Below are 16929 nucleotides of genomic sequence, written 5' to 3'. Positions count from 1 at the left end.
ATGTTTTGTGAATGAAGAATATTTGTCCTTAAAATGCCCAGAATGTTTTGCGCTACTGCTGATAGATTTTGCTTTTAAAGTAGATTCCAGCATTTTCAAATATATTTTAAAGATTTATGTGAGCAGCTATGGGGCAGTTGCAGTATAGTAGATAGAGTAAGTTACCCTGCTGTATAAATGGATAAATAGTTGTAAGCAGTTGGACAATGTAATTCACTTTGGAGAAAAGAATCAATTAAAAGAATACATGTAAATGTATTGTGGAATCACAGTAGTACCTATCGCTAGTGCATATTGTTCATTTGCTGTGGGGGTGGGAGAGTGATTGTGCTTTTGATAAAGCCGGACTTCATTTTCTTAATTGCTTTCTCAATAGCTTGGAAAATAAACACACTTAAATTATCTTTCATTTGGCCAGAGATAATTATTTATATCAGCCAGATAAATTACATATTTCAAGATGTTTTGAGGAAACTCCGTTTTCAGTGGTTCTTTGATAAATTAGGGCAGCAGGTAGCGCGGTGATTAAACCTGTTGTGCTGCACTCAAACAACTCCGGTTCAGATCCCACCACCTACTGTAAAACCGTTGAACAAGATGCTTGCATTGAATTGCTCCAGTAAAAATGACCAGGCTGTATAAATGGGTAAATCACTGTAACTAACTAAACATTGTAATTTGTTTTGGAGAAAAGTATTTGATGGATGGATGGATGAATGAATGAATGCTACACTGGAACTACACAGCCTGTTAGGGTCTTGGTTCGTATTTTGACAGGGTGGAGGGGAGTGTTTCATCTAGAAAAGCAATCAGCAGGGTAGTTGTAATCACCCAGTAAAGACAATGTCAGTGAGATTAGTTATATACATATGAAATATGTAATCGTCTTACATATGAAATTTATTGAAGTTATATATAATTTAGTTGTTAAATATTTGTGAGTGTGCACACCCTTTAGTATTGTCAGTTGGGGGATCTCTTCTTGAAAATGTTTAGGGAATCTGGAACATACTGTCAGTCATTGTTCCTTCAAAGATTGTCCCATTAGCACATTCATTGTCATCATTATCACATCAGAAATGAGGGAGATTTTCATCACTCAGCCATTTGGGAAAAGCTAGTAGAATGAGTGGCCATTAAAAAAAAAAAAAGGAACTCTTTCTTGTATTATTGGTGTCTTAAAGGGATCCATGCATGGCTGAAACTTTCATCCAAATATTAACCTTTTCAAAGCACTTTATTTCATTTGGGAATGACTGGCCATGTGGAAGAAGTGAAAATTCTGAGGTTTTCCTCATGCCATAAAAAGTAAGGGTTTCTGTGTCCCAAATGTTGTGCTTGACTCTTGTTATTTATTTGGCATTATTCAGAGGTGCATAAGTATATCAGGGTATGTGTGTATGTAGGTGTGCATGTTTCCATATGTATTAGTGTAGTAACACATCAGTTGCATGGTGTATCCTGTTTCATAGGTGTCTGTGCTGGAAAGCTGAATATGAATAGCTGCTTTTAGCAGAACCTACTGGTTTCCTTTGACCTACATTTAAATATGAACTATTTGGAACTATATATTCACTGGGTTTTAAGTCTAAGTACAAACTCAAATCAGTGAGATGGACTGGAAGCGGTAACTCATGGATTCCCTGTGCTGCATGCAGTGAAAGGGAATGCCGTCCCAACAGGAATAATACCAAATTGATTGTTGGTGTTAATGTTTTGAGAGCAAATTGATGATGCATGGAAATGAAGCTTGCATCCTCATTTCCTCGAGTGTGCTGCCTTACACCGATAGCTCGCAGTTCAAGCTGATTCTGAGTAAAATGCCATTTTTTTTCTGCTGCTTCTCTAAGCACCTTCTTTCCAGGGTGTTTGCTCGTGTAAAAGAAGTACAGCCAAGGTGTGTTTCAGTGGGAGTGGTGGCTTGGGAATGCCACAGCTGAGGGTAAACTGGCTCCCCCCCTCCCCCACCATTTAATCATCTAATTGAGGCCAGGCGTCTGGTACTTCTAGACACCTGTAACACCTGTCATCACACTAATTCCACTTGATGGGTCACCAGCAAAACATATGACTAATGTATCACTGTATCTTCTGGCATTACAATCTAACAGGTCCTGAATACAACAAGTTTACTTTTCGAGGGATCTTTATTCCCAGAATTTCACTTCCAACAAATAGGAAGTGCATGGCTGAATTTTTGGTTGCTGTTAGTTGCAGCTACCAGGATGTTTTAATAAAGACTTAAAAGCCAAGTGTCTTCAAATCTTGATTACTCACATGACAAACCCAAAAATTAACTTGTTTTTTTTTGCAGTTATGTGTGCTTTTACATTGAAATTGAATCTCAGAGCAAGGCTACGTTGCTTCTGATACTCATTAGTATTGTTGCTTGAAGTACTATAGATGGTGCCAGACTGGTATTGAGCCATTCTGGAATCAATGGACTCCGTCTGTGAAGACGATTCAGTTTATCATGTATATCCGACAGTTATTTAGGTGAGAGATGCAGCAGGAGTCCGGTCATTTTTTTCCCTCTTTCGATGAGATTCACTTTGTAGTTACGACTTCTTTTAAATCATCTCTCTATCGAAGACATTACTGCAGCACTTCATAACCCTCTGTGTTTTTTGTGACTATCTTAGTAATTCTTTATCCTTGAATTACTATTTTCAAGCTGCATTTTGTGTTTCGTTTTAACACGATGTGCATAGCTTAGGTCCGACTAAGAACGGATTACGTTTTGCTGGGAAGAAACTTGGTGCGGCTTGTGTTGGAAATTCCATACCTAAGGTAAATGGCATTAAAAGCAGAAGAGATGCAAATGCGAATCGGTAGTCGGCGTCCGTGACGATGCCGTGCAGAGCGCTCGGTGTCCTCTAAAGCGCAGGAAGACTGCTGACAGCTTTGCATTTAGGGTCTCAAGCTTGTCACCTGAAGCTTTCTAATGGAGGCCAAGAGAAGAGTCCAGCTCTTTTGACCTTGAGTAAGGCACTTAACCTGAATTGCTCCTGTAGAACCGTCCAGCTGTACAAAGGGATAAACTTGTAAGTCTCTCTGAATAAAAGCACCGGCTGAGCAGCGCGGCGGCCAGTCGCAGCAGCAGCGCCTGGTGCTGACGGTGACCATTCGCAGTCCCGGATGATCAGCAGATTCCACATGGCGAGGCCGGCGAGGACTTGAAACGAGCGAGCGCTTTAAAGTGATTGCGCTGCCGTATTCCACGTACGGTATGTTTCGCAGAGCACGCCAAGCCCATTTTGCATTTTGTTCTTGGAACAGCGAAACATACCGGTGTGGATGATAAGATTGCTCCTTTCAGGTAGGTGTCAGGCCGTAAAAGGTTCCTGCTACGGTTGGCAGGAGAAGTTAATGCCGTACACACATTCCTCTCCCTGTTAATGTTGGCACAATAATACACCTGAGTTGCGTGTTAAGAGAAGGCATTCAGAAAGGGGGGGGGGGGGGTATATGTTAAGGGTAGTTCCCTCCTCACCTACGGTGTGCATTTCTACACCACGTACCAGGTAGATCAGAAACTCACTTTCAAAAACTGACTCACTTGCAGATGTATGGAAAGCGACGTCTGGTAGTTTTCTCATATCTTCTCTAGTCCGGGGCTGAAATCGGCGTATAAAACAAACGGTCGACTGTAACGTAGGACGCCTGACTTGCCCTACGTTGTGGGGGGGTCATGATCAGGTACTCCAGTGTTGTAAGGCCAGTTGGAACAAGCTTCTACATGAAATTTGTAATTCAAGGAGCAACATAAGCTTATGATTATAAGCACGTGCGGAAAGTTACCCACAAGTGTTGACACGTGACAGAAGTACCTTTTCTGTAAAATTTAGAGAAAAAATAAAAAAAAAAAAAAGCAAGGACTTGATCAACTTTAATGGATTGTACCTGTAGAACTGGTTTCTCGGTGTGGATGCAAGCAGGGTGGTTTCCCCGTGTGGGTGGGCCTGGCAAGCTCTGCACCGCAATGTAAATGGCACACATCCAGGCCTGTGCCAGTTTCCAATAATAACAGCCACGGTGGAAGAAAAATAAAAATACCTCTTATCTGCACAAATTGTCTCCTTAAACGTGCAAACTTGACTCGATGTGTTAAGGCTTAATAAGGTATATTTGCTTGATGTTATAAGAATTAAATATTGTTAAAGTTACGTTTATTCACTTAGCAGACACTTTTCTCCAAAGTGACTTACAATGAACTCTATGTAGTGTTATCAGCCCACACACCTTATTCACCGTGGTGACTTACACTGCTAGATACACTACAATATAGTTAAACTATATTTATTTTATATCGTTTTTTGGACATTTACAGGTTCTTTATATGTTACTTTATTTTAAGAGTATAGCTGTGATCTATTTTTGGTCATTCCTAGAATTTGGCAGCTCACCAAATGCTGTTTTTCAACCAGTTGTTCTGGGGTGTTTAATAACCCCAGTGGAGGCTGGCTATAATTGCCCCAGTCTGCATCTGTGATGGGCACGAGTCCACTGGGACACGAGCAGGTCTTTGGGTGCGTTGCCATAGAGTCGAACTGAGGGAGAGAGGCATTTTGCACGTGGCACAGTGTAGTGAAGTACAGTGAAGATAAGTCCTTGGGTCCTCGATAAAGGAGGTGGCTGAGATGGAATTTTTTTACATCCTTACTTTCAGATCCTGAGTGACAGTGTTCACTACTGTGTGACTCCATTTTCATGATTTTTTTTTTTTTGCATTATTTTATAGAAACGCCTAATATTTATATACTTTAGAGATACATCTTAAGCTTTGAAGGAAATGTACGGTTCAGAGGGGTGACCTAGAGCATGTAAATTTGCTTATTTAAATGCTGTCTTCTATACATCATATTTACATTTATTTATTTAGCGGCTGCTTTTCTCCAAAGAGACTTCCAATGAACTCTCTGTAGTGTTATCAGCCCACACACCTTATTCACCAGGGTAACTTACACTGCTACATACACTACTTACACTGGGTCACTCATCCATACATCAGTGTAACACACTCTGTCGCTCACACAGGATGGGGAACCTGAACAGCATGTCTTTGGACTATGGGAGGAAACCAGAGCACTTGGAGGAAACCCATGCAGACACGGGGAGAACATGTAAACTCCACACAGACTGAGCGGGGATCGAACCCGTGTCCTCTTGCACCACCCAGGCGCTGTGAGACAGCAGCGCTACTCTTGTCTTATGATTGCATTCCTTCGGTCTGACATTATATTCACCGACATTCAATAAAACCGCTGATCACGAAAAGGGCACCTGTTGTTGATCATTCATAACATAGTATTTCAAGTCTATAGGTTTTAATCAAATTGTTTATATGTTTAATTCTGCACATCCCTTCAGGAGTGAGGCTGAGCATCATGGCCAAAAATGATCAGTGAAAATTACAGTATTAAAAAAAATACTACATTAGAAAGATAATTATACATAAAATGTTTGTAATGATTCTTAGTCTAAAGGGAACACAGAAAAGTAAATACAGGGTTCCACAATGACTTGACTGAAAATGAAATATTATTTCACTAAACTAATAATGGGCAATATGATGTGTGGTTGGACCTGGGTTCAGTCTGTGGAGTTTGCTTGTTCTCCCTCTTTTAGTGTGGGTTTCCTCCTGGTGCTCTGGTTTCCTTCGGGTGCCTTGTGTCAATTGGTGGCTAAGTTGCCCATAGTGTGTGTGTGTGTGTGTGTGTGTGTGTGTGTGTGTGTGTGTGTGTGTGAGTGAGAGACTGAATGCATGTGTCATTGCCCAGGATATAGTCTACCTTGTGCCCTATGCATTTATTTGTTTGATGGGATAAATTAATAATCAAGGTGTTTTAACATTCAATTGTTTTGTCATCCAGCCATAGTTTAGCAACAACCTTTATTTCATTGTATTTGATTTTTTTTCCCCATAAATCCCTCTTACATATGAAATTTAGGGAAGTTATCTATGCCTGCAGTTTTTTTTTTTTTTTTTTTTTTTTTAACCTGACAGACTAGATCAGTCTTATAGAATTTGCATGATTAAGACCACTTTGAGCTGGTGAAATTTGGAGATGTTGCATGAGGTGAGGAGGAATTTGATGGACCGTTCCTCACTGCCTGTCCTGCTACCCGAAGAAGACCAGCTGCTACTACAGTCCAGAAAGACATATAAGGCAGCTGTTCTGAGGACTTGAGGGAAAATTTACTGGAGTGTTTGGAGAGAGTGAGAGAACTCCGTTTTGGACCGCAGTTTTAGTTTTAACATGACTTTCTGTTGATTTGTTCCTTGTCAGGACTCTTCTGTCGAGAAAACCTGCTGGGCCTTTTGTCCTGCCTTTGTGGTGATCTGCACGTCGTGGTCAACCATATCTCGCAGACCGCTTAAAAACACAACGAAGGCAAACATTTAAAAATATATACATTTACTTGCTATGTCTGTTGAAACAAGCTTCTAGTGAGTTTGAGCAGAAAGTCAGATACGTCTTCCCAGCTCTGCTGCAGCAATTCCCAGGGATGTAGACGTGTGGATTGCTTTGCATTTGCTTATGTGTCCAGTTTGTCCCATACAAGTATAGACTGCGTTGGTCACTGTATGTGTAAAAGTCCTCTGTTTTACGTTTTTCCACGGAAAACAATATTGCTTGCTGTCAATACTCTCATTGGATGCAACATGTCATTTGGCATTAAGTTTTTCTTTTGCCGCATATGACTTCTGTAGTCTTACTATCCTCAGCTGCATGTAATCATCGTATGTCAAAATGTACCGCTTGTCAAATCGCAATGTCAAAAATGTTATGATTCCACGGTAAAACATTGTATTTGTCCAAAATGCTTCAAGTTTGCTGAACCAGTCATCTTGTTGATCTCCATGTAAGAGTAATTGATGGATTGCCTGGCATATTCCGTTTCAAAAAACGGATAAGCATTTCATTAGACGAGTCTCTGTTTGGATTACAGTATCTGTTACACTAATCGGCACTGCATGTCTAAATGGAAGCGTTACCACTTGTTGGAGAAAGGCATGCGAGCGATAACACGGACACTAATTTCACATGATTTCATGTGCTTTTGTTCCTTCAAAGTGAAATTTTTGGATGCTGAATTTTAATTTAAAATGCTTTTCTTCCTTTAAGATTAGTTTTTTGGTCCTTAACACTCCACTTAACTGAAAGTCAGCATCTCACTTGCTGTGCAGCTCTGAATATCTTCTCATACGTCTCTGTTTCTCTTCTCCAGCTTGTACAATGAAGACAGGAATCTGCAGCGCATCAGGGAGCGGGAGCGGAGAAATCAGGAGGTGCACCAGGAGAAGGATCTCTACCTGGAGAATGTGCCTCTCTTCGGAGAGCCCTATAAGGTATGGTCAAGCAGTCGCTGTTAAGAAGGGGTCCTTATCACCCACACGTCGCACTTCTTTCTTTTCAAGCTCTATAATCCACATTGTCCCCTGTAAAGCCTCCCTGCTAGTTGGCTAATCTTGTTGCTGATTCTTATTGCTTGCATGGCTAATTACTAATTGTCATTACTATTTTGGTTACATACCTTATTCTTTACCGGCCTGTTAGTTTTTCAAGTAGGCAAAGTACTTACGTACACAGAGTGACTAATATTCACAGTTCTTGTGGATTTAAATGCACAAATCCAGCAGAGTCTGGGGATAATCCGTTTGGTTGTTTGTAAATAGTGGGTAAATTTTTCCAATTTGCAATTTACCTACTGCTCTCTTTGTCTGAAAAGTGTAACATTATTATTATGGTGGCTAAACACAATCGAAACAAGTGTATGTGGGCAAAATAGGGGTTACATAAGAATCACCAAATGGAGATATACTACTGTAACCATTAGCTGGTAGGTGAATGTGGCATTCGACATTTTAGACCATATGTAGATGCTTTTCTGTTGTCTTTATTAATGTTTTCATCCTCTCTCTAAAGTGGGGAATAGTATGACAACAGTCTGTTCTCCTGTATCACGTCGTATAGAATTTGGGTTCTGTGTAAATATATTATTTTGAGAGGAAGACACAGGTTTTGTCTGGGTTTAATGAGGCCTCATGGAACCCCTGTCACGGAGGGTCCTCCTGGGACTCCCAAAACTTGGAGCGGGAGCAGTGTGTCTGATAGCGTTCCCATCAGAGCCTGTAATTGCCACAAGCTTGTCATTTGGGAGAGCAGTTAATTGGGCTCGCTGGCAAATTGGGGAAGTCTTAAAATAACCTGTGATGTGGTTATACCTCTGTCTGCTGTTGTGTTATAGACATGGGTATGGAATGAGTATTTATTGGATACTTCCATGTTTCTATTTGTAGGTCAAGCAAATTAAAGGATGTTGGTGAATAGTGAATTTCAATTTTAAGTAATGGGGTGGACAAAATAATAGGAACACCAAACAAGATACCAATATCAAGACCTAATTGGGAGTAGGACCACCCTTTGTCTTCAGAACAGCTTTGATCTTTCTTGGAATGGTGTAATACTAGTCATGAACTGTGTATAGTGGGATGTTGCACCATTCTTCAAGAGTAAAAGCATTGAGTTCTTTGAGAGATGAAGTGACAATCTACTTTACGCTCAACTCCCAAACTTCCTGTAGAGGTTCAGTGATCCTGGTGTTTATGGAGGGGTATCGTCTTCTTGGAATATTGGGATCTTCCTGAGGGAACCGTTTTTGCACTATAGGGTGCACCAGGGCCTTGTAAGATGACCTCATGGTGGTTGGCTGTCATGCGACCCTGCAACCATTGGACCTAATGACTCCCATGAGGTGGCTGCCCATATCATTAAGGATCCCCACCATGTTTAACTGTGTGCAGCAGACAGTGTGGGTTGAAGGCATTCTTTGGCTTTCTCCAAATATAAACCCATCCAGAAGCAGGAAATGGAGTGAAAGATGATTCATCGTACCATATTACTTTTATCCGTTGCTCCGCAGTTCAAGTTTTGCGCTCGTTGCACCAGGTCATGCATCTTTGAGTGTTTGGCGTGGGCAGAAACAGTTTCTGAATTGCAGTCCTGTCATAAATCTCAAGAATTATCACAAAGTATAGTTTTCATTGAGACTGGGTCACAGAGGTGCTGATTCAGTTCCGTGGTAGTTTTTGAGGCTGTACTTCTGTGGCATTCAGCAACTGTCCTGCGAAGTGTCCATCTATCCCTGTCGGATGCCTTTGACCTGTGACCGTTAATCCTTTTTGCTGATGCAGGTTGTCCGTGTTTGGCATATGCAGTCATTTTTTTAGACTGTTCCCCTTCATATTTATGCATTTACTTATTTAATAAGTGATATTTAGAAGGTTTAATTTTTGTTCTGGCCAGTTTCATCTCAAGAGGTGTTCAAATGGGAAACGTCTGTCTTTCACTTGAAGCCTATTTCTGTCTTAGTCCTTATAGTAAATACATGAATCTGCCAGTTAATCCTCGATATGTACAGTACATTATAATCAATAAAATTTCATGAACTCAGCAAATGTTTTTGGAAATTAAATTACAACATTCTAAACAGTTTTTATTGCATTGCACTTTGAAAGAAATATGTTTTCTTAACACTGGGAGAAATTCAGACAAAACAGTCGGTCAGCTTGCATAAATTAATTTTCTTGTAACCTGTTATGTCACCTTAACCTTTAATTATCAGGTAATTATATTTTGTCTCAGGTAAGTGGTAATGAGAATCTCACTGATGTTCATCTTCAGAATAAACAACATTGGCCACTTAGTGTTTTCTTTGGGGAGGGGGGTTATGACTTGCTGAGTTGAATTAATGTTCGGGGATTGTAGTCAGCTAATCGGAACACTTTTTTTTTTTTTTTTACTACACTCAAACTAGATTATATTATTAAATCAAAATAAACTTTGACTTGTTTTTTACCGTTGTGCTCTGTTTGAAAGGAATTCGACTTTAGCCAGGTGGAATTATAAGAAAACTGCATGTTACTATAGTCAGAAGTACTGCAAGATGGGTGATGTGGAGGAATTAAAGCACCGGCACTGGTCCAGTAACAGCAATAAGCTTTATGCAGAGAAGTTTTTAGAGCATCCTCCTAGAAAAATTACTCTCACTTACTAGTTAAGCCTTAAGGTTTGAGCAGATGTATTGGATTCCTCCAGTTGCATTTTTAAGGAAAATCAGTTTTCTCTTTTGTTTTCAGACAAACAAGGGGGATGAGCTGTCCAGCCGCATCCAGAGGATGTTGGGTAATTACGAGGATGTGAGGGAACTCTTGGGGTGCAACGCTCCGCAAAGTCTCGCAGATGCACCAAAGAGCCTTCAAACCCAAGGGTCCTATAATGCACCTGGTCACACGGACAAAACAACCCCCCCATATCAGCCACCTCCGCCAAGGCTGCCCAGGTCTGATTTACCTTGTGACAGCTCTTCTAAGCCCCAAAAGAAACTTTCTGGACCAGAGCAAGGCCAGCTGATCTCTAACTCGTCCTCCCTGGACCTTGAACCAAGAAGCCCTGGCACCCAGTGGAGTAGGGGCAAGGCATGGCTGGAACCAGGCGAGTGTGTCAGCCTTCCCCCTGTCCTCTCTCCTCCTGCAGACCCCCTATCTCCCTTGCATTCCAGCAGTCCCAGTGACACTGAGGCCCAAGATGTTGAAGACAAGGAAAGTCCTTCCAGCCATGGTCCCTCTCCTGGTCCCTGCAGGTATTCTAGCCCAGAGGCCCAGAAGGATGCTCCCTCTCAGGTCGAGACTGCAGTGCTCCCCTCACAGACCTTTCCACCACCTCTGGTCTCCAAGTCCAGCCAGGTCATGCTTCAGAAACCCACTGCCTATGTCAGGCCCATGGATGGCCAGGACCAGGTGCCTGTAGAATCGCCAGAGCTCAAACCCTCTCCTGAGGACTATCACAGACAGTCTTATGAAAACTTGCCTCACCTAAAGAGCAACCAAAAACCCACCTTCTCAGAACTAAACATCCCTCCCCATTCAGTTGAGGTAAGATGATTTTTTTGAGCTTACAACTTGTTTGTTATGACGCTTTGTTGCCTAGCTGGTAAATTTGCCCAAAGTGACAGTTACACCACTTACCTCTTCGATAAGGCCAGTGCCTTTTTTCACTGCTCAGTGCTTTCATATTTATTTTTACAAAAGGATGTATTCTTTAAGTATTCATGTCGTTTTAACTGTTTGGGTATTTTAATGTCCCTTATATTGTAGTCCGTATTTTGTGATGTTTGCTTAAAATTCCATTACCACCTTTTTACCTTAGAATTAAAGTCAGTGCTGTACACTCACACTCTGTTTTAATATTTTTCATGTTGCTGTTGCATTAGGGATTCCATAGCTGAAAATACAATGAAATGTCTCACATTATATTTCCAGATAGGCTGTAATGAGGATGTGCAACAGAAGTTAAACTCTGTAATAGTCCTTAGATGGGCCTTAACATGTCAAGTTTGAATTACTCCGCACGCATCTCCTTGCACTTCCACTTTCCTGAACTAGACCCTGTAGCTGTGCACGTCTGGGTATGAATGAAGATGGTTTGAACTTAGAGGTGCACTTGTGCACTATTCTGACCCAGTGCCCAGGGTTTTGTGGGTCAGGCCAAAAATCTTCACAATTTTGGATCGGTATCAGAAAAAACACGTTACAACAATTTCAAGCTCTTGTGGAATGATGATCAATAGCTGCTGGACTTTGAGTTCAAAGTGCATTGACAGCCAGTGTACAGATTTTTTTTTTTTTTTGGGTGTAAAGACACCTGCAATGGTGGAGACGGTATTCCCAAGTTAACGGTGTTTCCTCTATGTATTGCCAAGGTGAAATCTGTAATCCAGCCAAACAGTGTAATACTACACTGTGAATTACAAACCATTTTTAAGTGCAAGAAAATTGCCTTGATGGTGGCTATTACTGCAGCAGTTGTAATGTCTTTGAAATGTCATTCAAATTCGGGGGCAGTTTACAGAGGGAGCGTGACATTTACGGGCCCTTTTGAAAAGCAAGCGTTCTAAATAGTAACTGACAATTTTGCTATTATCTTATGCTTGCTTGGCATTATTGCCTTTAGTTCTTTGTGTGAATCCATCTGGGAATGTGCAGACATTTACTGGGAAACGATAAGGGTAGATGACCCCTGAGCTCAGTATTCTAGTGACAGACTGCAATAGAAAAGACATGGGTCCGTCCTCGGGAGTGACCGCTAAAGGGACGAGATTATCGGGCCAATTTGCCGTACCGCACGTTTACCCCAACTCTTAATATTTAGCTTCTCTGTGAGCAGAGTTTTAAAGAGCCTCGCACACATACCGCTGCCATCCAAAGCAAACAAAAGACCATTTGCCAAAGTAAAACTGCTCTTTTATGGCGACCTTCCTCCAGAATCCTAATGTGCATCAATGAATCTCAGCTACTTCTGTGACACAAGAACACCGCCATAAGTATACTACGTTCCTCCTCATACACACCTCCGTTACACGTCTCCTCGTCCCTCTTGATGGTGCACGTTCTCGATTTAAGCCGCTTTCCAGCAGTTTCCACAATTGCTGCCACGTTGAGATTGTCAGCTGAATGATTCTTACTCGGGTGAACAAACGCGCTAGAACCGTGCAAATTTTGCATTTAAATTTCTTCATGTGGCACATGCTTTCCTCTAAAGTAATGTACATCTCAGAGCGAAATACAAATGCATTACATGAACAGAAGGAGAAATTTGGATGCAGATTTTTATATATGTATATTATCATCAGTGTTTGGAGGGCAAGGTGGTGCAGCGGGCTTGGCCGGGTCCTGCTCTCTGGTGGGTCTGGGGTTCGACTCCTCGGGGTGCCTTGTGATGGACTGGCGTCCCATCCTGGGTGTGTTCCCTCCCCCTCCAGCCTTACGCCCTGTGTTGCTGGGTCAGGCTCCAGCTCGCCATGACCCTGCTCAGGAGAAACAAAGCATTACCAAAAGCAAATGTTGCAGCGAGATGCTCCTGGCTACACCACCAGTTACACCATGATTTTTATTATTTCTTAGCACACGGCTACCCAGTGATGCCCATATCTGGAATCAGCTTGCACAGTTAATGTCAGGGCATCAAATCATTTTAGCTGTAGTATCAATATTAATGTATTAATAACTACATTTGGATGATTGGAACTGTGTGATTGTTCACTAAAGCAATTTGAACATAATGATTTGATTGAAGCTCTGTGGTCCGGTTGCCTGTTTATTTAGGAAATTTGCCGGAAAGCATATTGGCGTAGAAAGGAACGCGTTGCTGCTGTGTTCAGAATCGAGGCGACTTGGTAAGGAACCCATCGTTCGCTCAGTTAATCGGTTTTAGACTCAACGCTTGGGGATTTGTAGCATATTTCTTAAGATTGCTAAGATTAGTGTGTGGCCTGCCAGGAGAGATGAATGTACCTACTCGCAGAGCTGTGTACACTCAGGGTTGTGGTGTTGCAAGAGCTCCCCACCCAGCCTCCCTGCTGTGCGTCAGCCAACGCCGGACCTCGCTGTCGACAGGCCTCCGCGTGGGGCGGGGGGGGGGGGGGTGGGTGCCCCCGGCTGAATAGGCAGGCGTTTTCAGCGCAGGCCGCTGTAATCCTGGATGGGATAGCTGCGCCGTGACTCAGAGGGAACAGTCAATGCCTGCTCTCATTTACGCTAACTTGGTCTGTAATATTCCAGTGACCGTCGCCACTTGAGTTTACCGCCTGTTTATACCAGCGGGTTGATGCAACGAGCTGTCGTCACTCAGCATTACAAACATGTTTGGCTTAATACTGTCACTGTGGTTGTTTCTGTAGCAGTTCAGTCCACGTGCATCTTTCACAAACCTTTTTTTTCCTTTTGTCTTTTCTTTTTCCAGGTGTTCATGTTTGCTTTGAGTTGAATGAGTTGAGTCATTTTGATTAATAGAAGTGGAGTAAAATGTCAAAAAGAAGTATTGGGCCAATGGACTACTGAGCTTGTTGCAAAGAGACAGCTGGAATTTTTACAGGTTATAGTGGGCTTTGTTTGTATGTTCAGGTATTATAGACAAGATCGTTTAGCTGTAGATGCTTTTTTTAAAATGTTTTTTATAACCATAGGTGAGTGCTCAAAAGCAGTACGTGAGTGCTATTACTTAAATTCAAAAAGTATTAGGAATACGTGTAACTTCTTATTACATTTACATTCATTTAGCTGATGCTTTTCTCCAAAGCAACATACATCTCCTAGAAAATATTGGTAGGAGGGTATCAGGATTTGTCTATCCTGTGTTTTATGCACCGACTTGAACGATGAACCTCGGTGCAGCAAGCGGTAACAAACTAGGTTTACTTGAGTCACATGTCTGCAGCTGTGTCTCTTTCTCTTAATGTAATGCATAAATTGTACTTTTGCCGAGATGTACGTCGCTTTGGACGAAAGCGTCTTCTAAATGATTAAATGTAAACGTAAAATACAATGTGTGCATTACATTAGGAGATTTAGATGCAGATACATTATTCTTAAGTGCAGTTAGTTTGTTTCTTTCCACCATATGAACCAAATTATTCTTGGTCTGTCTTTCCTCTTCTAAATTTTTAATGATGTGACAGAAATTAAACAAATGTAGTTGAGTCAAAGAAAGTAGTATTGATGCCAGAAATTACTGTTTAAAAAAAAAAAAAAAAAAAAAAAAAGTACGTTTGTTTCTGAATTTTACCCAGTTTAAGAAATTAATAGTAATAGAACTTCTGCCTCTCCTAATAATTTGTAAAAAGTTCATGTTTAAAACGCACTACAAACCTTTTGTCATTTTAGTAAAGGCTCTTGGGTGTGTGTGTGTGTGTGTGTGTGTGTGTGTGTGTGTGTGTGTGTGTGTATATATATATATCTATGTATATATATATACATATGTGTGTGTATGTATGTATGTAAGGGTCACATGGTGTCGAAACAAGTACAAAATCATCATTTGATTCAGTCACAGGTGTTGCTCAGCTCTGTGTCCACTTGATGACCAGATTAATGCGAAGGAAGAAAGACTTTTACACTGTTAAAGTGCAGTGTTTGGACCATGTGTGAGGGTTGCCCACCCCACCCCCTTAGTAGCCAGCTTTATGACTTGGTTTATATGTAGACTTTTAGGACTACATGTAATTTCATATACTTGGCCTTCTGAGCTTGTCAAGGGAAATATATCTGCAGCAAATCAGGAAGGTGATTAACAGGAGTAAATCACAGCTCAGTTTTTAACATACCCGGTAAGGTATTTTTATGGGTTATACACATTTAGAACAGTCTGTCCTTTTTATTTGGGAAGCCGGAGGAGCATTAATACTTAATGTCAAGCTACATTTTTGATATGGTCGGTTACCCCCCCCCCCCCAGGCTGCGTCGTTTGACAGAGCAAGTGGAACAACGTTTTCATCCACTTATATGGTTTATTTATTTTCTTTAGTCTTGGCTGTGTACTTTTCCAGTTGAAGGCTGTTTACTCTTCCCAGCGTGCTGATTGTGACCGTGGATTTGTGCAGAGGTAGGGAATGTCTGGTACCATTCCGCCATATGAAGGGGTGGGTGGCAGTGGGAGTAGGGCGTTCGACACATCGTGCGCCGTCTACAGACCTGTCGCACCTCTAGATGCAGAGCGCTGCCGGTGTGAGCTGGTGCACTTGTCCAGTTGACTGATCTTCCTTCTATGTCTTACGTGACCTCAGCCCGACCGTTGGACGTTTGGATACGGCCAGATATGGGGAGAGCAGTTATCGGAGCAGTTCAAGTTTTTGCCTTTCGGTCTAAAGACCTGGTTTGGAATTCTCACCACTGCTGTAATACTCTGGAGCAAGATACTTGGCCTGAATTACATCAGTTAAAAAAAAAAAAGAAGAAAAAAATTATATATACATACATACATACAGTATATATTGTAATTGGCTTATTATGCAAACCTAATGCTGTGATTTGCCTTTCAGAAAAGCATCAGCTAAATGAACAAATGTAAATATGAGCTGAAATTGACTTCAGCGGGTTGAAAATTTAAGGTAGGCATGTAGCCTCCTGCGCTCTACATTTCTGCTGCTGGTGTTGGAAGGCCGCGTAGCTCCCCTTTCATAGCGCATGACCGTTTAGAACAGAGCACACCGACCCTTTCCGTCGAGGTCCCGCAGCCAAGTGTGCGTCTCTGATTTCATCGTTGTGTTTTTGGTGATACGGAAGGGAGGACGTGAGTCACGTCCACCCTTGTTGGGAACTGTAACTGCGTGCCAGAACTGTGCCTGCTCTTCGGATCGTGGGTAGGGTGTACCTGTCACCATGCCGTGTCACAACCCTGTGGGCACGTATGCCCAAGCCAACATTCGGTAGCAGGGGACCACAAGTTCAGCCCAAGGTTGCACTGTCCAGAGTGCGTGGTGCCGTTTTTGAGAGCTTCCTCCCCTGGAAGAGCCCAGTGTGATGACATCACCGCTCCGCTAATGGCTCGGTCAGCACTGTGGGGTTAAGCACCGAGCGCCCCTCCCTGCCTCCTGCCGCAGAGCGCGGCTCTCTGTCCCCCCGTGTCCGAGCGCCTGCATGCCACGCGGCGCGCGTGACGAGCGGAGCGTGACCTCGGCTGGCTCCCGCACCCAACGCCAGGCTGCAGAAATGCTAATCGCCCTGCATAATAGGTTCGCAGGGTTACGCGGCAGGCTTCTGAGAAGCACGAGCCCAGGGGTGCTCGCGGTGTCCCGCCATCCGCTGCTGCTGCTGCTGCTGCTGCTGCGAAAACCATGTGCGCGCTCGTACAATCGCTTCGGTGTTCTCTCTCCACATGTCTTTAGCAGTAATAAAATGGAATTAAAAAGATCATGTGGTATGAGTGTTCCTGACTGTAAACGGGTTTGTCAGTCCCGTGGCAAAGGTGAAACTGAAGCAGTTACTTGAAGTTTGCATAAGCAATGAATTAAAAAAAAAAAAATAAAAAATCTCCCAAGAGAACAGTGGGTAACAGTGATTACGTAATATTTGCACGTTGCACATTTTAT

The 16929-nt window shown here is 42.2% G+C and overlaps 1 protein-coding gene across 1 annotated transcript in view; it reads left to right on the top strand.

Moving 5' to 3' along the window:
• Positions 1–16929, top strand: part of aff1 (AF4/FMR2 family, member 1) — a 33630-nt gene that overhangs the window by 3590 nt on the left and 13111 nt on the right. The window contains exons 2-3 of the mRNA XM_018755478.2: positions 7234–7354; positions 10145–10939. Coding sequence (XP_018610994.2) covers positions 7234–7354; positions 10145–10939 — 916 coding nt within the window. The remainder of the gene's footprint in view (positions 1–7233; positions 7355–10144; positions 10940–16929) is intronic.

The sequence above is a fragment of the Scleropages formosus genome, chromosome 6 (assembly GCF_900964775.1).
Source record: "Scleropages formosus chromosome 6, fSclFor1.1, whole genome shotgun sequence".
NCBI lineage: Eukaryota > Metazoa > Chordata > Actinopteri > Osteoglossiformes > Osteoglossidae > Scleropages > Scleropages formosus.
Note: the sequence above shows the minus strand (reverse complement) of the source record. Positions and strands in the feature narration are given on the sequence as shown.